Below are 23,980 nucleotides of genomic sequence, written 5' to 3'. Positions count from 1 at the left end.
ATTTGATTAATCAAACAAAACTTGTTTTCAGGTAAAGATCTAGAGAAGCTGGTCATGTTCTCGAGCCAACAGCCGTCATCTTGAGAGGAGGAGGAAGTCCAGAATAAGCATCCTGCTTCAGTAAGCTACGTTTCGGTAAGTTTTTTGTTTAAAATTAACTTTTTTATGATATTTATCCAAATTGTGATGACGTAAAACATCAGTGTTAATAATGCAATCCTTCTTTGAATATTGGCAAATCCTATACATAATGGAAACAAATAGCATGCATTTCATTTTAATGGAAATAAATTTTAAATAAATCTCACGTTACTTTAAATGCAAAAAGTATTATACACAAAAAAAATACCGTTTTCTCGCGGTGAATTAAAAATAAAAAAATAAAAAAAAAGAAAAGAAAAGGTTTTGATTTCTTGATGATACACTGGCTCGAGTGTGATAAAAGTAGAGTTTGCGTCGGTACGTAAAAGTTTCTTTTAAATCTTAATATCGACGATTGCATTCCCGCGAAATATACCCATAGAGATTCGTAAATATCGCGTTACGAGCGTGTAAAGACCGTGATTCCTCGAGGGATTGTTCATTATTAGCAACTGGTGCAATACTAGCTTATTCCGGGCAACGGATATAGAGTGAACTTTCATCGACTTACACGCAGCTTACTCCGTTTTCACGCTTGGCTATTTTTCGGATAACAAACGATATGCGAACTTTAATTTTTTTTTTTTAGTAGAAATACTTTAATTGAGAAAGCGCGTCAGCTTGATTTATAATAAAGTTTGCAGCGATATTAATATATATATATATATATATTTATATAATATATTCGTATGCGGGATTCTTCCTGCTAGATTACATTCGAGCCATGTGGCAGGCTCGTTAGTAAAATATAATATCCTTCCCGAGTGCGGTATAAACGTTAAGAGGCGCATCCGTCATTCCGAATATCCCTCTTTCGTAAGCGATTGTTGCAATTCCTGGGCTGCAGCGGGAATAGCATCCTTAGATTTCGGCGAAACAATTCGCATAGGATTCCACGCAATAGGAACTCCCGGATTGCCGCAGTGCCCCGCCGGTCCGTAAACTTCGCGCTTGCGGGGAAATAAAGACCGCAGATATCTCGCGTGGGAATCGTTCGTTATTAGCCGGCAGGCAATAAGTTTCCCTTATTGCCGCGTAAACGATGCACTCGGTGGCCGCGCGAGCGCAGCGCTGCCGCAAAGGGAGAGTTTAAGGGTAGCGCTCGAAAAAGCGTTAAAATAGGCGAAAGAGAGAAAGATAAAGAAAGAAAGAGAAAGAGAGAGAGAAAGACGAGCGGAACGATTGGAGCAGGTAATATACAGACACCATTTTTAAAGTTAAGCATCGCCACGCAATGCGATTTAAATGGAGATAGACGAGGCCCCATTCGCGGAGGTGGACCGAATCGTGTGCCTCTATTTTTTTTCTCCCCGTCCACCCTCGCCTCCCGTTATTGTCCGTTTGAGACTGGCTTAAATCTAACGCCGGCGGAGATGGAATTTAATTTGGTCCCGCTTTCAATTTCTTGTTTCTGGCCGAGCGCGCTAGTTCGTCCACGACTTCGCTCCTCAGTTTATTAATTCGATATAACAGTCATATCTCGCGTTCTTCGCTCGTATCCTTTTTTTTTTTTTTTTACTATTTGGCCCGCTTTGTCGTGATACATTCCTTGCCGTTTCGCAGAGTCCGGCCCATCGATCTGGTGATTTCTCATCCAGCTCTCGCGGGCGTCCGCGAGAGACTGTGACGGTTTCTCGGCCGTAACAATCTCTCGTAGTTCCGGTTCGCGTAAAACGTCCGCTTTTCTTTCTCGAGCGGCACGGAGAGCCGTTTTATGCGGGTATTTAAGGGATGCTACGCGCCATCTCTCATATCATATCCACTCGAATCGCCGGGCCGTACCCGTTCGGGCTATTCATGCATGATGCACACGACGGTAACGCGCTTCCGCCTCGCGTTAAAGCGCTTTTTGAAATCTCGCCGCAGTGAAAACGCAAACCGGAGAAATGATTGGGATTTATTGGCTGTATAATCTGGGCGCGCGCGAGCGGCCCGTTTATTTTTCGGTTATCCGCTCGCTTCGTAATAGCTAAATACACATGCACCGCATCGTCCGATTTGTAGGGCGCGATTTGTCGAGCGTTTGGACATCGCAAATGACTGCGGCGCGACTTTAATGCACTCCCAGATTTTTCAACGCTCGTGTATCGCGCGTCGATTTTATTTCGCACGTTTGTCCTTTTTTTTTTTTTTTTTTTTCTTTCCTCCCTTCATCCCTTCGTCCGTTCCGCGTTCCGGTCGGCCTATCGCGCCGCGGCGCAAAATCGAACGTGACAATTATTCGCTAAATGCGAGATTATGATACATCGCGCGACGCTTCATTACGGAACAACGTTTATATCCCCGGCGCTCTTACTCAGCGAATTGTTATAATTTACCGGCGGTGTGCTCGCTGTACCAACGGTGCGTGCACGCGCGTATTGTTACGCGAGTGACACAGTGACGTGATACGCCTGAATAAGCGCCGGCAGATAGGAACCGATAGGGAGCCAACCCGCCGCCTTTCCGTGCACAGCCGACATTCGCAAATGCTTATTAATTAGTCATTCATCGGTCTAATGGCGGAACGCGCCGGCTTTTTGATGTGGCGCTAATAATTACACGCAATTAGATACTATTAAGGGTCAATATGCACACCTTTATATGCACTTTGCGGCTGCGCGCGATCCCTTTAGCACACTAAATCCACGATACCGCGAACATAAACAGCCTTTATCCCGCGTCGTGTGTTACGCGACGATACGTCCGTCGATATCCCGTGCAATTTCCTGATAATAATTATACAGGGCTAGGAGCGTCCGACATACCGCGATCTTTCACGGCTCGCGATCGGGTAACGGAAAAGTAAAACCGCTGTATTGTCCGTCGTTAGGAAGTTGTCGGTTAAAAGAGCAGCCCCCTTGTTGCCGCGAGTGACTGTAATTCGATCGATTCCCGCGTTATTATACGTTACCGTTTCCGACCACGCGGACTGGGACATAATTTTTCTTTACTCTATCTGTGGCTTTTTCTTACCGTAGCGAGTCCGTAATCGACGTGCGGCCGATTCTCAGCGCGGCTCGACGTTTGTCTACGTTCGCTCGCCTTTTCCCTCTTTTTAAAAAACATTACGCGACGTGTATCATTAATTAACGCGAATTTAGACGGGCGGGATTTGCGGCCAGGCGTTTGTAATCCGTCTGTCGGTGGTCCAGCGCGCGGGCAAACATCCGGTTCGCCGCGGCCCCTGTCGCGCTCTCGTTGTTTCCGCACGATCCGTCGCGCGAGAGAAAGGACGAGGAAGAGAGAGGCTTGCAATCGGAATGATCTCCGGCGTGTCAACCGGCGCGGCCGGGTCGCCGCAAGCGCCAAACCGCAGCGCTGTCAACGTGCGTAATTAATCCGCATTTCAGTGGGTCCGGCATACGGCCGACAGCAGCCTAAGATTTACCGCAATCCAATTTTACACCTGTCCGTCAGAATTCACGAGTCCTGGGACGGTCGCCCCTTCGGCGAAAACACCCGCGGGCATCTCGCGGCAATTATCGGCGCGCGTCCGCGTCGGCTGTCCTACCCTCCCGTTCTCTTCTTCTACTCACCCTCTGCGCATTGAAGGCGCATTTTACGTCAACGATCGTGTAAGAACGGCCGATGTCTTCGATACGCCGCGGTACGTGGATAACCGCGAGATGGTCTCGAAATCGAGCGAGATGAGTTCCGAGTTTAATCGGTCACGTTCTGAATTTTAATGAAACGCCGCCACCTTTTCGCCCACCTCCTTCTAGTAATCGGAGCCAGCTATTTACGTCGCCGTGACGGGTCACGTCTCGGATGACGTACGCGTATTTCCTACAAAACTGCAGAACCCCATTGCAAACGCGTTAGGAGACACGTTGCAGGTTTATCTTTGTCTCCGTGAAGTTACGCGCGACGTTACGAGGAAATATTTTTTTTTTTTTAACAGCGCAGGAAGTGGCGTTGCCGAGGTGCTCGAAGGTTAAACGCGCGTCAAATCGTTCCGCGCGACGAGGTCACGGGGTTTCAACGAGCTTAATTCCCGACGCGCGTATTGTCGGACAATCTGCGATCTTTATTTCACGGCGCGCCGATATTTCCGCTCGTTTGTATCGCGCCGGCAGTTTCCACGATTATTGCCGCGCGGTCCGAGAGACAAAGGCGTCATCTACGGGGATCGTTGATACTGACGGTCGTATAACTTTTGATTGGCGCGCACGGTTTTATTATTCCGACGACGCCTTCGAAAAGCGCTGTCGCTCTGCTCGTTCGGAATTATTTCAGAGCGTAGAAAAATCGGAATGAGAATTAGCGAAGAGTCGCCGATCTGGGTCACGTCTCCTATTCGTGATTTTTTAATCCAGTAACGTTTTCAGCCCTACACAAAAAGAAAAAAAAATGGAAACACTCGAGGCGCTTTTCATAAATAAAATTATATAATTACGACGATTGGTTAATTGTTAACGTCTGTCTTTTACGCAATTTTATTAAAGATTACAATTTCGTGAAACTGCTCAGCATAGAATATTTAAATAAAATAATAATTTTTCCGATTCGAATAATAATTTTCTGTTAAAGAAAAATAATTCCTTCCGGATACATGTCTCGATTCGAATTTATCGCGCTTGTCTGATCTCGCTATCAAGAATCCGATACGGCTTGACGTATCCGTGACGGTTATTGTGGTAACGGTAACGACAGCAGCTACCGCCGACGGTCTCGCAGTCAATCCGCAGGTGAATGATGAAATCGCCGCAATAAAGTTCGCGGAAAGATAATATTTGTACTGCGGAATAGTTGTCAGGGACTTCCCCTCGGAATGGCACTCGCTTGTACCGCGATGTCGATCAGGCCCATCGCCCGGAAGTTAACCATCGACGGACCGTAGCGGCAAAATGAGGCGCGATAAAACTTAAATGACGCAATTTTCGCTGATAGCTTACGGTACGGATCTCCGGAGGGAAAGCGAAACAGAAGACACGTCCGCGTGAAAGAAACGGAGAATGGGGGAATGTGCCGCTGCGCGTTGGCACCGCGGCGATGCTAACTGACGCGGTTACGCACTGACAAACGATCCTTTGCTCTGTATTTCGCAGTAGTTTCGCACGAAAACGAGAAACGCACTAAAATGCTTTACGAGTGCGGCGCGCATAAGCCGCGGTCCAAAGGCTAAAACAATCCGCGAGTTACGAGAAGAGGGATGCCCTCGTGAAATTCACCGTCGCGATCGTAGCTGCCGAGTCACGGTGTCGTGAGCATCTTGACGACGCGATGCAGAGACCGCGCTTCGAAAATTAGACTCGCTGATATATGATTCAGGCGAACGTGTAGATCAGTATTTTTTTAGGTTACATCGCGAAAAAAGAAAGTCGTGGTTAACGATGTCGATCGAAATGATTTTGCAAACCATTGCTCACTCTAATTTTTTTTTTTTTTTAATTTTTTAAGAGATACCCCGAGGTTTTTAATCCCCGTAAATTTCAGAAAACATTATCTTTTAATTCCATCTTCGCGCGGCGCACTGAATTTTTACATTACAAATTGAAGGTGTCATATATGCAGGACGAGACATATCTCGGAAAAGGAGAAAATTCTCCGACGAGTCGCCTACGTGCGGGTGGTAAGATACTTACTTTCCTGAAGATATTGGCTTTCGGGACTTGCCCCGGTTTTACTCGCGGGCAGATCAATAATTAATTTTTCCGACGGGATGTGTGCCTTGCAATTTTTTTTTTTTTTTTCTCTCAAGATTAATTGAAATTTTATTCATACCCGCCGGGGGCGGCGGCAAGACGGTAAACGTCGGGGGCAAATTGTACGAAAAATAGCACGCCCCTTGCGCGAGTAGAATTCTTTAGTGTCGGCTGAATACGGTCTGCGGGATTTTAATTCGCGGGGAAAGAATTTTCGACAAAAAGGCATCGCGCCGTTTGCGAGCGATCGCATTGCCCGATATCGACGCGGGCGACCATTAAACCCGTTTACCTGGCCGCTTTCGTGCCCAAGGAGCCCGGCCTCGGTGACGGCGGCGCGGGCGAAACGGGCGGGCTCGATTTCGAGAGACCGCAGGCCGGAGGTTCCGCAGGCATTATGTGATTCGAATCTCGGTATTATTCTATAATCTATTCCGCGGGGATGATAGTGTTGGCGTCGGCGGTTAGGCTCGGTTGCATGCCGGCCGTGGTTTGTTCGACCCTGCACGCCACTGGCCGGCACCCTCCCCCTTCTCCATTGGCCATCAATAAGCATCCCCTTCAGCAGCGCGCGCGTGCACCCGGTGATCGCCGGGAGGCCAGTGTCTGCACGCGTGGGTCATCCCGCACGACGGGGATGCTCACGTGAACGCGCCCATCGCGTTACCCGGTGTAAACTCGTCCGATATGCAAGCTCTTGGGTTATATATTCAATATGTAGGTACGTATGTATATACAGCGCGGTACACGCCGTAAGCTTCTTGATTATGGTTGCGCCTGGCGCTGATGGTAAAAGACCGAAAGGACCGGTGGTTGTTACCGCTTATTTGCTGCATAATGTCGAGGACGTCTCTGCGGAAAGTACAGACGGAAAGCGGAGGGAAAAAGAAGGTACCGTAGAAAGGAAAGACAGAAAAAAAAAAGAAAGAGCGAGGCGAGATAACGACCAAGACGTGAGGATGCCTTGATTTATGGAATTTGTAAAAAATACAGAATACAATGAAAAAATTCTTTCTCTCTCTCTCTCCCTCTTTCTCTCTTTCTCTCAGGCTTGATTGAAATTCGTCCCGATCGGCTTTTGCACCTTCCCGCGCCCCCCTCGCGGAAGTTACGCAGGTATACCAGCGCGATGAATACGCTCGCGGATATTAATATCAGTTTATTAAACCATTTAATGCATCTACGATCACAGAAATTTCGCGTAATTTTCGCGGGCGCTTATATTCACGCATGCGTGAGCGCAAACTCCAATATATCGTTAATTGTAGTTATGATTAATCAGATTTACGGATGTGAACAATAAATCTGATTGGATCTGGGCACGTAGCTACGATAATGCTGTAATCGGCGTAAGCGTACCCGGCCGCCGATCGACCGGAAGTTATTGCCGCAAACAGTTCGGGGGGGGGAGGGGGGTTTTATCGTAGATGCGATCGTAACGCAAAACAATTCTCCGTCACGGAACGACACCTCCGCCGATTTATTCGGGCGCCAAAAATTACGTTGATAATCGCGGACGGTGCATCGATGGAAATCGCGGCCCAGCCCGAATTCTCGGAAGTGCATATAGAGCACAGTCGTAGCTTCTGACCTACAACCCCCGGGAGCGTGGCCCGGGGCCACGACCCCTGGACAGTTTCCGCACGCCTCGTAATCCGGGGATGAATCCCCCAAGATCCACGGCCTGGTTTCGCCAAAAGGCGAAGTCGGGCCGCTTGACTTTTCGCGGCCGAAATTCCATCCGTGGTTTTCCAACATAAACGTAATCGGTGGACGTTTCCACAATGTAAATTTTTGACAATTTTCATATACTTCGTTCCCTCTCTCGACGTTTAACGAGATCGTTCCGGAAAAATTTTTAGGCGCGTCAAAGTTACATCTCTCTCCGTTTGACGCGATCGAAGTCAAGACACGTGTCTCGCATTGTTTATAATAAATCGCCGTCAGTAATAAGACTGAACTGCGGGAAATAAATGAAAAGAAAATAGTTGCAGCGATTTTTCTCATTCGACGCGGCGTAATTTTATTACCGCTTCTTATTCCCTCTTTTTTTTCTTTTCTTTTTTTCATTTTTCCTCCGTCTGCGAACAGCGTCCCGAATTTTTTATGCTTCGCTTCGCGCGCAATTAATTTGTACGATATTCGATGCAATTACTCGTGAGCATAACTCGAAGCAAATAAACTGAAAGTGCACGATAATTTTGCGTAACGGTAATCGACGAAAACGCGAACACCGACGGAACGAGACCCGTCAATCGATCGCGAGCATCACCGGCCTCGTGCAAGTCCGACGTTAAAGATTAATTCGTCAGCTTATAACACTAGAAGTCAAATCGTGAGACGCCTGAATAATCAAGTTGGCAATAGATAAGACCGAAATATCCGTACTAAATCATTGAGTCAGAAATCGTAAAAGAGACAAATGTCACGCGGGATAAAAGTCGAAACTATTTTAAGTAACGTCTAAGCTAAAACGTAACACTTTTAAAAATATCACGTTTATTCGTAAAAATTACTTGACACATGTTCTGTCATAACAACATTTTATAACTCGTAATTCTTAGCGTTTCTGTAATGTAATCGGAGCGGACACAAATAGTGGCCACAAATACAGACTATATTCGTAGCCGTAATGAGTATAATAATCCGACAGGAAACTAGCCTGATTAAGACGAGCGGGCTTCCAGTTGTATGTTCATTAAATTATATTAAATATAGAGCAACGTATTTAATTACTATCGTTAAAACACGCGTCTCTATACCAAGTTAATGCAAAAAAAAAAAGTTAAAAAATAATTATTTTTATTATCTTTGCTATCGTTATAATACATAATCGTCAATTAATTGCGCAATTCATGAATAAAGATAGTAGAAAAGCATGTTGAAGTCAACGTCTTCAGCCGTTTTGATAATTAATCAGGTTATTGTCGTCGAATGTAACGGGGGCTAAAAATTACTGCAATTATGCGAAAATTGATAATGACGTCTGCGCGATAGGGGGAGGAAAAGAGGCTTCCGGATAACGGCGTCCGATGTAGCACTTGGGAGCGCTTTCCCGAAGAATTTCATCGTTAAACGAGCTCTCCGCGTGCAACGGCGCACGGTCGTTGGCGGAAAGTATGGCGGCTACGTTGCTCGTCCGAATTTATGGTATCGTTCGATTACGCCCGATGCGTTCGAGCTATTCGCCGCAGGTGATTTTGCCGTCACGATTATAGCGTTCTCTCGTGCCCGACGCGTCGCCCGTATTCCTTTATCTGTGAGGACACACGTCCCTCTCGATACTTTTTGCGAATTAGCCCCTGACCCTTTGACGCACAACTCGCTAACGAACACGGTAAAAAAAATCGAAACCCCGGAAGGATAACTGTAATAATTCCAAACCAAAGTATTTGGATAAAAAAATAGGACAATTTTTTTTAAATTTCTTTCAAAAATTAAAAGGAAAAAAAAATTTGGTGGAAGGATTATTTTTAAAAATCTTGAGTAAGAAAAAAAAAATGCCAAAGGTCTCGCGAGGAATCTCAAGGCTTCAATAATTTCACGGTTGAATAACTAAAATGATTAATCAGAAATCTTTTTCTTCGCCGGCTATATTTATTGTTCTCATTTTTCATAAATTTTATCTCGGCTAAGATAGAAATTCGACTCGATTGTAGATCTAGACAAAGGGGACGAAAGAGAAAGAGAGAGAGAGAGAGAGAGAGAAGGAGAGAGGTCGATAAACTGCCACTGAAAGCAGCAGCGAAATTGAATTTAGGGAAGATCGATACCTCGGTCTGATCTAAAGCTACCTAAAACTATCCAGAACGCGCTCGAAACGAGTTTGTTCCCGTAAAAGATAAAAAAAAAAAAAAAGATAGCTTCGGGGAAAGAAAAGTAGGCGAGCCTTTTGGGCAAAACGCAAAGTGGACAAAGAGGTCGGAGAAGCGCCTTGCGGTACAAGTGGACGCGCATAAATATTTGATAACGCGGCGAGAGATAGACACAGGCATCGATATAACAATGCGGATGTTCGATGAGGGTTGTGGGTGCGCGATGTTGGGCAAGAAGGGTTAGAATAGAGGGGGGCAAGTGCGAGGGGCGCTTTTGGCCGCGCGCATAGCTCGCATACCGGGCCTTCCTCGCATGGTATGTTATAATTAGTGCTTCTCCTCCGTACGCGCACGCAACATCGATATGTCCACGAGCTTCGGAATACTTCCCTAATGAGATCGCAACGATAAACAACGGGTTAAGTGCTCGCTCGCGAACCTCTCGCCCGTCCTTGTTCGCCTGAGGCTCGTCCTACGTTAATCGCGGCAGCCGGTTGCTTGCGACTAACGTAAGAGTCAGCCTAGAGCCATTAATTTCAAAGTCATTCGCGCCGCGTAATAAAAGAACTTTCTGAATCTTTCCTTTTCTTTCCAAAAAAAAAAAAAAAATTAAGTTCTTTTTTTTTGTTTCTTTTTTCTTTCTACGATATACCGTATTCCGACGTGCGTGAGACGCGCGGGTAAGAATTGAATATTTTTTTTTTTCGAGATAATTGCACGATAGGTAAATCACACAATGTCTATTCAGCAGTCATCGCGGATGTACGTTTGCAGAAAGAAATAAACACACGCGAAGCCCGTCGCGCCTCGGCTCTTGGCACATTTAGCTCTCTTGCCACAATAGATTTACATTGTACATCTCGCGTGCGCGACGTAAGCATGTTTTACAACTCCGCGCGAATAAAAGCGTCGGCGGAAATCATGTTTCTTTCTTTCTCTCCTCTATTTTTTTTTTTTTTTTTTGCAATGAAAATTTTACAAGTTTGCGCAAACCAGAGTAATACCAAATCGCCGACGCCGAACGCGATCGATACGACTTATTGAATCACCGCGCTAACAAGAATTATTAAATTTGCGTCACGCAGAATCTTCGACGACAGAGCCGACTCGGCTCGTTCTCGTGATCGAGGAGTTTTCTCCGACCTGAAAAGTGCGCCTCGAAGAAAATACTTTTCGTCCGCGAAGCTAATTGTCGCGAAGCTTTCGCACCTCCGACTCGCGTCGCCGCGCCGGTTTCCGTCATCGATCGCGTGACTTTTCGCGAGCCGCTAGTTTGAACTTGATATATTAATTACGCCGCGGAGGAGATTAATCGCGGTCGCGCCCGTCATGAATCAACGGTTCTGAAAAACGGTTTTTATCGCGAATCCGCGGGCGGTGAGGAACGTTCGGGCCGCACGAAAGTGTCCCTCGCGCGGCGGGGATAGGTTTCTGTATTAGCGTCATTTACTCTTATTTGCCGCGACAAACGTCACTGCTATTAGAACGCGGTCGCGAAACAGAACCGCAATTGCTGGTCGTCCCGGGACGAATAGAGGGGTAGACTCTCGCGAGCTTCTTCCCTCGATCCCTCGCCGCTTTCTTCCGTAATAATCGTTACGCCGGATAGCCGGCGGAAACGGCGTCTCGGAGGTATAGACGCGCTAGAGATACATACACCGATATACCGACCGCCCTCCAATTATGTTTCATCAAGACTTTAATTCGGTACTTTGAACACAGTAACGCAACGACCGGAGACGAATGGAATTGCTCGCCGAGTACCTGCATCTGGAAGGGCACAGCCGGGGAAATTAAATATCGCGAGGGGTTCCGCCTTTCGCGGAGATACACTTTACGCGGACGTTCGCGTTATCGTGATAATTCTTTAGCATAGCCGGGATGAGATCCAAACGAGAAAAGGTATCGGAAATGACGGTAATCGAATAAATATATCGATCTTGCAAGAGACTGTTCTGGTTTTAAATTAAAAAAGAAAAGAAAGAAAAAAAAAATTCGGCAAATGTTAATTAGAAAATTTATTTGAAACGGAGAAATTAAAATTTTTTATTGCCGAGAGACGCAAACGGTAATCATGCTAATGTAGGTACGAGATTAAGCCGGGTTTAATCCGATTTGATTGTATAAAGCGCACGGCGAGAAAGAATGCGCTTGTAATAAAGTCTCGGGTTGGTCTCGAAAATTTCGGGTGCTACTGTGACGAACAGCAAAGAGGCGTCGCCATCGTTATCAATTATAACGCCGATAAAGCTGCCACACTGAATCTGGGAAACATCGAGTAGCACAGCCGCCTCTTACGCTCGTCGATTGAAATTTATTAACATGCCATAATTACATGCCACCGAAGTTAGGTTGCGTGGCGTTCGAGTTCTCATTAGGCGCGTAAGTTTAAATACGATGAAACATTTTCGAGATCTCAAATAATTGCAATCTTTGATAAAAACAATATAAAGAATTGATTTACTATGCTTGTGTGTATTAAACTGTGCTTTTTAAACTCTGCCGCTTTACTCTACGCTTTACATGTAATAAAAGAAAAAAGAAAAAGAGAAAGAAAAAAATTACATAAGTCGTCCCAACTCAATTCAAGCAAAAATCCCTTTATTGTAAAACAACAGTTGATTACGCATTCGATTTCGAGCCAAAGAAAGACCGTGTGTCCTCCCCTGGGTATACTCGCAGTATCGATTTGATAACGGTGGATCAAGCGGTCAGAGAAAATAAAAAAGAAAAAAAATGAGAACGCCGTTTGAGAGGATGGAGGAGAAAGGGAAGAAGATTGCATGCCGCGAGCGGAGGCAGAAACCGGGCAGGGAAAAGTGCTTGGACGTACGATACGCATACGTATTCGTTATCGTGGACCGGTTAAGCGTTTTCCTACCTCTATTTGCGTTCTATCGAAACACGCTGTTTGTCTTCAATCCGCGTGGATCGAAAAATATTGAAGAGGTCGAGCATACGGGTTAATAGCACGCCCGAGCGATCCGCGCATCGAAATGCGCATTCAAACAACGCGCGCGACTCCAATAGCCGCGTCGCGCTTAATTGAGCGGTGATTTCCCCGCGCCGTTAAAATTTTAATGACTGCTACGCAAATGCCACTGGCGATCCGCGGACGATCCGCGGGCGATCCCCGTGAATTGCGAAAGCTTTGTGGCGCAGCGACACTTAGGAACGACGGTACTCGAGGTCTTATTTGGACGGGAACGCCGCGGCGGAGGCAAAGGGATCCCGTACGCGAACGTGTAATTCGAGGACTGGCTTATTCGCAAAGGGGAATATCGTAACACCGCCGGATGTGGTATGCGAAAGGGGAATTTCCGTCGGAGCACCGACACGCGGTGATGTACGTTTAATAACGGGAGGAGTGTCGTAATAAAGAAGGGCGCCGCCAGTGCGAGCGGCTTTACTACATATTAGTCGCGAAGATCGTAGATTCTTAGAATACTGGAGATTTTGAGAAACGCACTACTCGCGAAGTCAGAAAACGTTGAAGCACAGATTGCCAGGGGAAATTGAATCGATCAATTTTATTGAATATTACGATGCAGGGTCTCTTGATGCTGGTTTTGCCAAAGGGTTCGGTCAAAACTTTTGAAAGCAAAATTCCGGAGGCAAACGCGGAGATTTTGGACAATTTACCGCGGTCGCTAAGCAACGTTAATGCGATTTAGACGATAAAAAGCACGATAATACATACATGTAAATAAAATTTTGAAATTATAAAAACACCAAGTTTTTTTTTTTTTTTTTTCTTTTATATAGATTATTTAATTTAAGTTTTCTAAAACCGTGTCAATTAAAAATTCATTAAGGCTGCGCTTTTTAGGAATTATTTTTGCAAATTTCCACCGCGCGCATTTCGTTATCCAGCTGAAGCCACAGTCGTTCTGTAATCAACACAATTTCGCGAATGCTAATTCCGCGGAGATTTTGCATGCAACAAGAATGAGATTGCAAACTCACGTGTACAGAGGTACTCCGGCTTCGTCTTTAAACCAGAAAACCATGCTTAGCATGTCGGTGCCAGGCGGAGTTATGTCGCACGGCAGTTCAGCAGGTCTTCCTTCAACCACGCTGGTATTCACCAATGGACCTGAAAACAATTTTATTTGTTTCAATCATTGTCATAATTCTTACAATTAATACGGTGTTAATTTAAAGCTCGCAGACTAGGTTTACTAATTTGATATTAAAGAACACAATCTCTTTACCAATGTTTTCTTCGTGGAGACACATTTATTTTTCTAGTTTCAAAAGAAAAAAAAAAGAAAAAAAAGAAAGAAAAACGCCCCGAGGAACAAATTTTACGGACGAATTTTTTCCGGCAAACGTTTATGGGCAAGGAACGATGTAGATACTCTTGTAAATCGATAAGTGATATTCACGTGTGACTCGATATCAGGAATACCGACGATTTCTCGTCGGCCACGGTCGGCGTCGATCGAACGGCACACGAAACCCCCGATTTCGCGATTGGATTAAGAGATCCGGCTTATGAAATTCCGTTTTTCCGCGGGACATCTCCTGATCGTTGTTCGCGCCAGCTCTCTCGCTGCCGCTCTCTTCCGTCTCTCTTTTTCTCTTACGGTGACCGGAGGCGCAATCCGGCTGGACCAATTCGAGTAAGTGGATCGCTCGTTGGTCAGATCTCGCACGAGAAGGCCAATTCCTTCCGTAAATTTCCGGTAGGCTATTTCCAAGAAACGAGTTTCCATTCGATTCGGTCGGCTGCCTTCGTTCTCCTCCCGCGTGACGAGGCGGACCCCGGTATAGCCCCGTTGCACGAGGAAGGAAGGCCACGGCGTACGAACCCCGTGGCGCCGTTTCATTCGTGACGCAAGGATCCTGCGGACTTTTTTGTCCGCTGACCGACGTGAGAAAGAAGAGAAGCGATCTCGCGTCTCGCCTCGTCGCTCTCGATCTTGTCGCCCGTCGGAACATTGAATTGCCGCTGGTTCCCATCCGCCGTCGAAATGCGCGGATAAAGGCAGCGACATTTTAAAATCCACCCTGGCGCGCCCCGGACATTTTTACTCCGCGATAAATAATATCACGCCGACCCGATTCCTCCGTTTCTACGAATAAACCTCGCAATTTAATGCATCCGGTCATGTTTGCGAAATATTTTATTTAATAATGATCTTTTTTTTTCTCGGTGGTTATATCTGCGCTGGCGAAATATAGCTTTTTTTATTTTTTTTATTTTATTATATTTTTTTATTGGGGTCGCAACGTCGACTCATGGGTTTCTCGGTTTAAGAAACGACTTTTGAAGTCTTATCAATCGCTTGGACTCTCGTCAATAATCGTCGTTTACTATAGCCGGCTACGGGTGGAATTTTAAAAGACCTTATCAGCACAAGCAAGGGACAAGTATAAAGATTAGCATAGGCTTAGTATTTATTGCATGCCTCCGGCTCCAACGGCGGGCATAAATATTGTTTAAGGGCGACTCTTTATCATATAAACGCTCCGGCGTAACGGTGCTCATTTGAATTCCCGCTTTTTCTTGAGCATAAAATGGGCTTCGCTGACGCGCAACAAGCCGTTTACTTCCCCTCCGGTTACCAGCGTAGTTGCTGTTGCCACGGTGGCAGGAAAGCCGCAACCTTCGCCATTGTACGAGGGAAATGCAAGAAATCTTGGTGGATTCGTTATAATTTCGCGTACACGTCTCGGGTGCAATTCACGGTCGGTTCGACGACTTTTTCTACGCTATTTTATTATTTAAATTAATATTTAGAACGGCGAATATATTTTCTTAAGTTAACGCTGCATCGGGAAATCCGCGTCTACTTATACGTCGATATTTCTATGTCAGGCACAAAAACAATCTTCGATGGGACGCCGGCCGACGCGTGTTACTTTAAATACCAGAAAAGCCTTGAAAGCCGTTTCGATTAATGAAATTCCGCAACACGTCCGCAATTAACCCTCAAAGACCCGAGGCGGTGGTCGAAATGTCCAGCGGCGCGCTAATGGCGCGCGATGGTCGTGTAGCATTCGAAACGCATTTAATGAATTCATTATCGACCAGAATTGGACCTATACGTTTCGCTCGCAGCCGTGCCGGGCCGGAATGCGATTCCGGAATCTTTTCGCGCGCACCGCTACGTCGGGGCCGCTCTGATCCTTAATCTAATTCTAAAAAATTAGACGTAAAATAAAAGGGCGGACGAGAGGGCGCGGCTTTGGGCTCGCCGACTCGCGAAATCGGAACGGCGCGTCGTAACGTTGATTGGACAAGTTTTTCGATCGATTCGCGTCGGGAAAAATTTTACTTTACGCCGACTGTATTTTCTTTTTTTTTTTTTTTTCTTTTCTTTTTTAACGTTAACGCAACCACCGTAATCCTCGATAAGGGAAACGTCGCGGAAATAACGCCGCGAGTTGAGAAACTCGTAACGGGGACGAGCGTTCCTTTTAAAGTAAAATGAAAAGAAGGTTCCGAGGTGAAACGGCTGCGTGCGAAAATACGACCCTCGAACGGCGACCGATGGGGAACAAGGACGTCATTGCGAGAAACGGGGTCTCGACTTAACGCGAGACACGGTCTCGAAAAAGTTCAGTCAATATATGCGGATAGGCGGCGGGAAACGTAACGGACGTGTGTCGCTCGCGCGTTTTTAACGCGCTCGATTATGCGGCCGCCGCGGTAACGACGACAGATGTTCGGTTACATCGTCGGCGTGACGTTGTCACGCCCGCGCTTCAAAATGACGTCTTCGTTAATAATTAACAGCGCCTGCTCGGCAGCTTCACGACTGTAATTACGACGAGGGGAGGAAGGGTGGCGCGCCGCTCACGAGAAGAGTTACATATTTCTATTAATAATAGCGAGCCATTACATCTACCGGAGAGCGCCGCGTGAATAATGAAAACCTCCCGACAAAAACTTCACCGCGCGAGGCATTAATTGCTAATGAGGAGCGAGAGATCAAACTTGTGATCTTAATGCTACCTGTCCCAGGAAACGCTTTGAGAACGTCACCCTCTCCATTTTTTTCTTTTCCCCCTTTTTTTTTTATCCGTTAATATCGCGCAGCATGTGGCGCGGGAGAAGATTGAACCCCAAGTTTCCGTCCGAAAAGAAGAAGAAGAAGAAGAGAGAGGCGAGACTTCCGTAGGTGGACGTCGAAGTCCGTTGTGTTCTCCCCGGGGGGATTTTCGCCGTGAACTTTTCTGAACTTATACCCCGGCGTTCCTCCCTCGAAGCCGCGACATGACAGTGAAAGCAAGTATTTTCATAAATCTCCGGGAGCGACGTGGATTGATCATGCCGCTGTATCGACGTCACCATTACACCGTAATCGCCCGGCTCCGGATACACGTTAATGGACGATGTCGCTATATCGAGCCAGCTTAGGCCACGCACGATCGTCTCGAAACGAGCGGACCTTCGAGAGAGACGAATATTCATACGTTTGGCCCTTTATTAAGCGTTACATATATTCGAGGGGAAAATCGATCGGTGCGGCTCAACGTTTTGATTATGGATGCACGCGAGCGTGTCTGTCGCGAATTAGCCCGCAATAGGAACAATTTTGTCGCGTTACCAGCGCAGTCGGTACGGTCGGGTTGATTCAAGGATAGCGGCCGAAACGGTGGCGGTACATCCGTTATTTAGGGGTAGTTAAGTGTTCCGAGCACCCTCCCGCGCTACCCTCGGTACGCTCCTCTCAGAGGTGGCCTCCTCAACTTGGCAAACCCGTTTGCTTCCACTAAGCGTATCAGCCTCGCCATTGTCTACGCTCATTGTCCCTCCCCGGTCGCCTCCTTTTCACGTCTACTTCGTGTCGTATTAAGTTAAAGGCAGCGCCAGCTAGGACAAATTAGCAGCCGCGTTAATCAGTTCCTTAATTTTCCGCGGTGGCCCCACCGAAGTGGAAAATAGAGGAAATGCAGTTCTCCGCGAGTTTTTGCTCTCTGTGAATCACGGCACCGGCACCGGAGGATCTATTGTTTGCGAGAAACGCTCCCGCCGCGCCAAGTTTTAATGGCGAGGAGTCGTAGCAATACCACCGGTAAAAACTCATCCTTCATAAATCGCAAGAAATTACCGTACTGATCCCGAGGCTGCTTAAATCAACTCGGACGCCGTTCACGACGTCGGAATCGTACTCCGGATAGAAAACTTAAAAAAAAAAAAAAAAATTGATAATAATTTATATTTAATTAAACAGCCACTTCTGTATCCGTGTTCGGTCCGCGACAATTGCAAATCTCCTGCCTCGCTTTCGGTAGGGCTTTCCGTAGACGAGGGCGCCGCTATTGTTTCAAGTGCGATACGCGAGTAATTTTGCGGAGCCATTCGTCGGAAAGCGGCGCGAAAAGCCCCGTCCGTAAAATCCGAGCGGCTCTCTCTGTCCTCGCGGCGAAATCGGTGAAACCAGGCATAACATGCGGTCCGCGCGCCGGGATTTCGCGTTCCACCCCGCGGTTAAATGGAGCCGTGGGGGTTACAGGGGGAGGCCGGAGTGTCGGATGCGGCGAAAGTGGCGGTGACAGCGGACGAGAGGGCGGGCGAGCTCACGCTTTATTGCGTATTTACATATCTCCGGCGAATCCCCGCGACGTTTTATAAAACTCGGCGCCTCCGCGAGGGCCGGCGACGCATCGTCGGCACTTGGTGCCTTCGAATTTCCGCGAGACGGGTCTTTCTACCCCGCCGCGTTTTTATTTTTCCGAACATCTGGCGAAGATCGCTTTAAAAGGCCGGAATTTCCCTGCGATCGTGGGGGAGGCTTCGGCGACCCGCCGGTCGTTCCACGAGCTTCAACTGACGCTTCAGCGACCGCGAAGCGCCATGGGAAACGATACCCGCCGCAACAACGGTTTCTCAATATAGAACTTTCACCCAAATTGATATGTATGAGAAGCGTATTGTGCATGCAATACGTAGGTTCATGCGTCCCCGAGCTTGCACATTCTCCCTCGATATCTTTGAAAATACAGTTTCGATTTAATATGGTAAGTTGACGCGGGACTGATAACTGGAAAAGACTGCGCGTTTAAATCCCGTCTATATTACCCGGTATCTTTATTCGTTATGAAACGCGCGCAGCAATATTTTTATACTCAACATAATTTCCACAAATGGTCCCCCGTGTGTTAGGTACTACAAAATGCGTAATTATATGTAAGACGAAGTACCGCTAATTCCTGCCGAGCATCGTGTCGCTATAAAATTCGTAAGAAAAAAAAAAAAAAAAAACACGAAGAAACAAATTGCGTTACATTCCGTTACGTCCTCGTCTAACAATTTTCCTTGCGCAAGCAATTCCCCATGGCAGGGTATACTTTATACCCCTCGGGGAATTTAATCCCGCGTTGCACCGTATCGAGCAAGTGTCCGCGATTTTTCTTGTCAGCTGCACCGACCGACCTGTTGGCAAATAATTTCCTCGCCGGACAAAACGCCGACTGCGGAGAGCGAAAGGGAATTCATTGGTCCGAGCCCGCGCTTTGTCTTGGCTAAACTCGGCGGCACGAAGCCGCCTCGTAGAAGTTCTCGCCGACTCCACACCGCAGGGATTAAACTTGGTACGGTTCTTCGGAGTTGATCCTCCAAGGGTAGGAATAGGGTGGGACCGGCCGCGGGCATAGCTGACCCCGGGACTCGGTTTGCCCTCCGTCGCCAGCTATCGAGTCACGACGTTAAAGCTCGGTTAAAGCCGAACCGCGTAAAATTAATTACGACGTTTACGAGCGACCCGGTTTCGGCAGGCCGCCTCTCGTAAAACTCGTCGAAAGAGTGGATTAACCCGGGGGTCCGGAGCGCGTCCCCCTCGTTCCCTTGTCGCGGGGTTCGTACGCCCCGCTCGGACAGGCTTCGATTTTGCGGGATGAAAAATAATAGAGAGCCGACGTCGCGGGGATCCAGGCGGATGATACGGGCTTAGCCGGATCGGACGGTTAGCTGCGATGAGATACGGTAACACGTTCTGCTCCGGCCGGCCCCCAGATCTCATGGGCCATCTACGAGCGCGCCGGAAACGACGGCGACCGAGCGTGCAGAAATCGTATGGGGCTATTCGGATTACGAGCGTGTTATATTCCTCACGCGCAACGGTTCCCTGCCATTTGCCTCGTTACGTACGATTTCGCTTTATGCCGGTTGTTTTATTCCCGCGGATCCGTTTCCGGGTGGACTAAGTCGAGGCTGAAATTTCGCTTCGTTTTTGCACGCATATTTCGTATCGCGCGAAATGTACGACGGATTTGTAATTACGAAAAAGAAAATTCATCAAAATCGCCACGTAGAACTTTCCAAATTATTATTATTCTATTTATTTATTAATTTAATTTAATTTTAATTTTTTTTTTGGTTTGCCGTGTAAGCGTTAGTTATGTAAGAACGATAAAAGGATTACATCAAAGGATTATGTCAAGTCGAACGACTCAACTTCGCGCAAGCGGAACTTTATAATTTAATATCACGTCCCACCGGAAGCCGCATACGAGCGCCGTGCTGTTATCGAGTCCGCCAAAAATCTGGCTTGCTCTGTAATCCGCAATCGCGGATTTCCGCAGGAGTCCGGCGTATTATGGCCGCGCTTTAGGCTTCTCCCGTGCCGATTTACTAGTTGAATCAAGAGAATCAGGATATCCTGAAAACACGTTACCGGGCGGCCTGCCGGCGCATCGCTGCATCGCAGGGGAGTCGTAGTTTGCAGGAAAGCAGGCTAATTGAGAGGTCGGCCTCCGGAGAGTAGAACGAATCGCTTAGCTACCCCACTTCCGCCCTTCCATCTTTCTGTCTCTCTCTCCCTATCTCTCTCTCTCTCTCTCTCTCTCTTTCTTTCTCTCTGTTTCTCTCCACTTCTGTCGTCGTCTCTCTCCCGCTATCTCTCCCTTTCCCTGAAGTTGCAGAGGTACGCTTACAGCGTAACGACGTCGCTTTGGAATTATTAATAGATCCTTACCCCACGAGATCCCTATTGTTGCCTGAGGACTGGCTCCCTTCAGGCTTCTTTCGTGGGTGATAACTGCTACTGTCGAGGGCGTTAGGTGTACGCAAAGAAGTTTTAAAGTCAAAAAAAAAAAAAAGAAAAACGAAATGAAAGAAAATAGCCACGCGTGTTAACAAGCAATCGGTCCTTCGCGCGAAGCGACTCAAAAGTGCTGAAATATTTCGAAACTCTCCCTCGAGGAGAGAGAAAGAGAGAGAGGGAGAAACAAAGCGCCGAGACTTTTCACCAGCGAATTATGTAAAAAATTATATTTTACTCATGTAGCAATTTTAAAGCGCGCAAGAGATATTTGAAGATATCTCGTCTCACTTAACTTTTAAATGCCGAAAGAATTCGTTATGAGTTTTATCTTCCTGTTATCCGCGGAATAATTCAAATGTTTCAGATTTACGGTGCCCAATTTAATGTATCGTTGTGCGCGGTGCAATAATCGAAATATAATTTTGCATGCGCCGCCGTTGCGCATTTTCGAAAGAAAAATACAAAATATGCACGCGCCAACTAGTCGAAAATTCGACGTACGTATCTAATTACATCCCCAAGATTCATTAACATATCATCGCACAGACGATGCATCTTTAATCAGATTGTATATCGGATTATATTAATCTCAATGCGCCGGCGATTTTAGCATAAAGAAGTTAAGCTCGTGAATTATTTGCACGCGCGGGAACAATTTAAATTTAAAATCTACGCTTAGTTTCTTGTTCATTTTGATATTCGCAGTCTGGCAAAATGCAAATCCTCCTCCTCCCCCCGTCCCCCCCCGTTTTCCGAAATGCAGCGGTACGCGATAAACCATTGTAACCCCGGCTTCTACAAATATTTTATCTCATGCATTATATCGACGCTATTCAGTTTCTCATCGGCGCAATGATTTATGTATCACAACGTGAAAATCGTGTAATATTTTTGACCCCGCTGCGCGCAGGATTGTGCGCGCGCGTGTGTGTGCACGTGTCGGTTCTATCCTCTCGATATTTGGTTTAAATTCAAACGGGCGCCTGCATGTTTTAACATGTTTTATTCAAGCGTATTCACTTTTTTTTTCTATACGAAGCAAGGTTGCTTAAAAATAGAGGATTGACCAACTAATGAAATTTAAAGATTTATCATCCACGAGCGACTTGTTAAAAATTAAAACCAAAAAAAAAAAAAAGAAAAGAAAAAGAAAAAAGACAAATATTGAGAAGATAGGATTCGACGGACGTGGTTAGAGTTGCGAAGTGTAGCCCTGCCACGTGACGGCGACGATAGCCAGGTATAGCGCAACGATGTTGCATCTCGCGTGGCGAACGGTCGTTCTCGGCCGCGGGTTCTGGTGACGCGCGGACTGTCGCGGCTCGCGCGATTAATTTCCTCTCGCCGACACGTGTGCGGAAAGGCACACACGCTCCGAACGGCCGACACGTAACGGAGCCCCGCGGACGTACGGCTCCTCGGCATTGATGCGACGTACACCGTTCCGTAATGCGACGAACGTTAACAGCGGCCGTAGAGCCGCGCCGCGACGTCTGACGTTGGTGTTGCTGGCGGTGCCGTTGCCGTTGCATTGTGCAGCGCCCGGCGCCGGCTCGCGAGACACTGAGTTACGAGCCACGGAAGGGAGGTCGCGGCCACTTCCGGTTGTAATGCAGTTTGCGCAACAATGGGAGCCACAATGGGCTAAGGGACCCACGTAACATTGCGCTCCCTTCGGAGACGTTGGCCTTTGACCGAGGATCAAAGCACTGCCCCTACGTCGCCGACCTCGTATAATCCGCGCGAAACCTTTGCGAGATGGGGTCCGATCTTCGCGGCGGCTCCGCGGCCAGCGAATTATTTTCCGCGGTATATCGGGACGTAATTATGCTCGATTAAACTCCACGGCAGCGGGAGGGTCTCCCGACGCGCGACGCGAACGTGCAAAAATATCGCGAATAATCTTTGTAAATTTTCCAATAATGAAAGTAAATTAATTTTACTCGGCGATAATTTTTAAAGAACGTCGACGAAATATCGAAAAGATTTATACGCCCGTGTAAAGGAATATCTTGAAGAAAACCAAGCGGCGGAGGGGAATAAAAAAAAATCTATCGAGCTCATTAAAAAGTCTAATGGTTCGCGACTGCGGCGCAAAGGGCGCAATCATTTAACAGATTTCCAACTACCGGTCGAGTTTCAGGTCGGCGCGGAAAAGAACCGGACGCAATGAATGTATTTAAGATATCTTTAATTAACGTACTTTCGTTGCAAATCTAATCGACGGCGTTAATGAAAGCCGGCTTGAAGACGGTTTCTTCGCTCCAGCCGTTTCCTTTATTATCCTCGCTATCTTCTCGCGAGGGAAAGGGCGGAGGGTACAGAATTGGCGGCAAATGAGCGGCCGCCGCCTCCTCGTTGTCGCCGAGGAAGAGTCAGCCGAGAAGTTCGCCAGTTTATCACGTCGGGAAAAAGGCGCGATTGCTTGAAACGTTGGCCTCGAACGGCGACGAGTTGACACGACGCGCGGAACGGCTTTCGAAAGCTCGAAAGTCAATCGTATTAATTAACGCAAAACGTTCGCAGGCGTGCGTATATATATATACCTCGATACGAATTAAGAAAGAAATCGCGGACATTACGGCGAGTCGGCAGCGGTGAGATTGAATTAATTCCGGATAAAGAATTGGCTTCGGCGAAACCGCTCGAGAGATCGTTAGGCCACGGGCGCGATGAAAGGGGTGAAGCCGAAGGGGAAACGACGGGGTGGGCGGGGAGGGGGAGGGAAGAGAGCAAGGTAGACTTCTCCTGAACGTTCTTCGAAAACTTTAAATAATGTTTGTAAACTCCGCCCGAAGTAATTCGCGTAAGAAAAGAGAATTCCGGATCCGCGGCGAACGGAGGGATCGAGTTTACGACAACTTTAGAAATAATGCCATGATCTTGCGGTCGATTATACTTCGACGCGCAAATGGATGACGGATAAGCGGAGGAAACCCCTGGATTGCACGCTCTCCCTGTAATTTCGACGAAAATTAATTATTCTTTCCCGCGCCCAGCGAATAACGGTTCCGATGAAATATCCTTATTTCGAATGCCCCGGTGTAACTTCACGTTCGCCGATTTTTTTAAAAGCTACACGTCGCGCGAATCGGCGAATTAATTACCGTCGTTAGAATTATAAATTTAATACGCGTCCGTTGTATAATGAAAAGTAATTCAATTTTGAAACTTACGGTAAACGAAACGGGTAATCGTTAGGTATTATTTATTAATATTTCCTCGGGTATATTTTCGTCAGGTAGGATTACGTGCCTCGAAACTGGTTTAACGAACTTTCTTACGAGATTCATAAAGTCTGTAAACCGGCGTCGTTTCGAAAAGTTTTTATACGCGGGGGAAACGCAGTAGAGCATGCTCGATTTTGGAGAAGCGCTTTATCGCTCGCTTATTAACAATC

The 23,980-nt window shown here is 46.9% G+C and overlaps 1 protein-coding gene and 1 long non-coding RNA gene across 15 annotated transcripts in view; one reads left to right on the top strand and one right to left on the bottom strand.

Annotated features, from left to right (window-relative positions):
* LOC139113103 (kin of IRRE-like protein 1) overlaps positions 1-23,980 on the bottom strand; it is a 314,721-nt gene that overhangs the window by 160,675 nt on the left and 130,066 nt on the right. The window contains exon 2 of the mRNA XM_070674020.1: positions 13,550-13,679. Coding sequence (XP_070530121.1) covers positions 13,550-13,679 — 130 coding nt within the window. The remainder of the gene's footprint in view (positions 1-13,549; positions 13,680-23,980) is intronic.
* The window catches only part of LOC139113105 (uncharacterized), an 84,376-nt gene that overhangs the window by 58,114 nt on the left and 2,282 nt on the right, over positions 1-23,980 (top strand). For all 14 annotated transcript variants that reach the window (XR_011547615.1, XR_011547614.1, XR_011547616.1 and 11 more), the window contains one exon: positions 32-135. This is a non-coding gene — a long non-coding RNA (uncharacterized lncRNA). The remainder of the gene's footprint in view (positions 1-31; positions 136-23,980) is intronic.

Source organism: Cardiocondyla obscurior, linkage group LG02, assembly GCF_019399895.1.
Source record: "Cardiocondyla obscurior isolate alpha-2009 linkage group LG02, Cobs3.1, whole genome shotgun sequence".
Taxonomy (NCBI): Eukaryota; Metazoa; Arthropoda; class Insecta; order Hymenoptera; family Formicidae; genus Cardiocondyla; species Cardiocondyla obscurior.
This window is presented reverse-complemented; position numbering and strand designations above follow the sequence as displayed.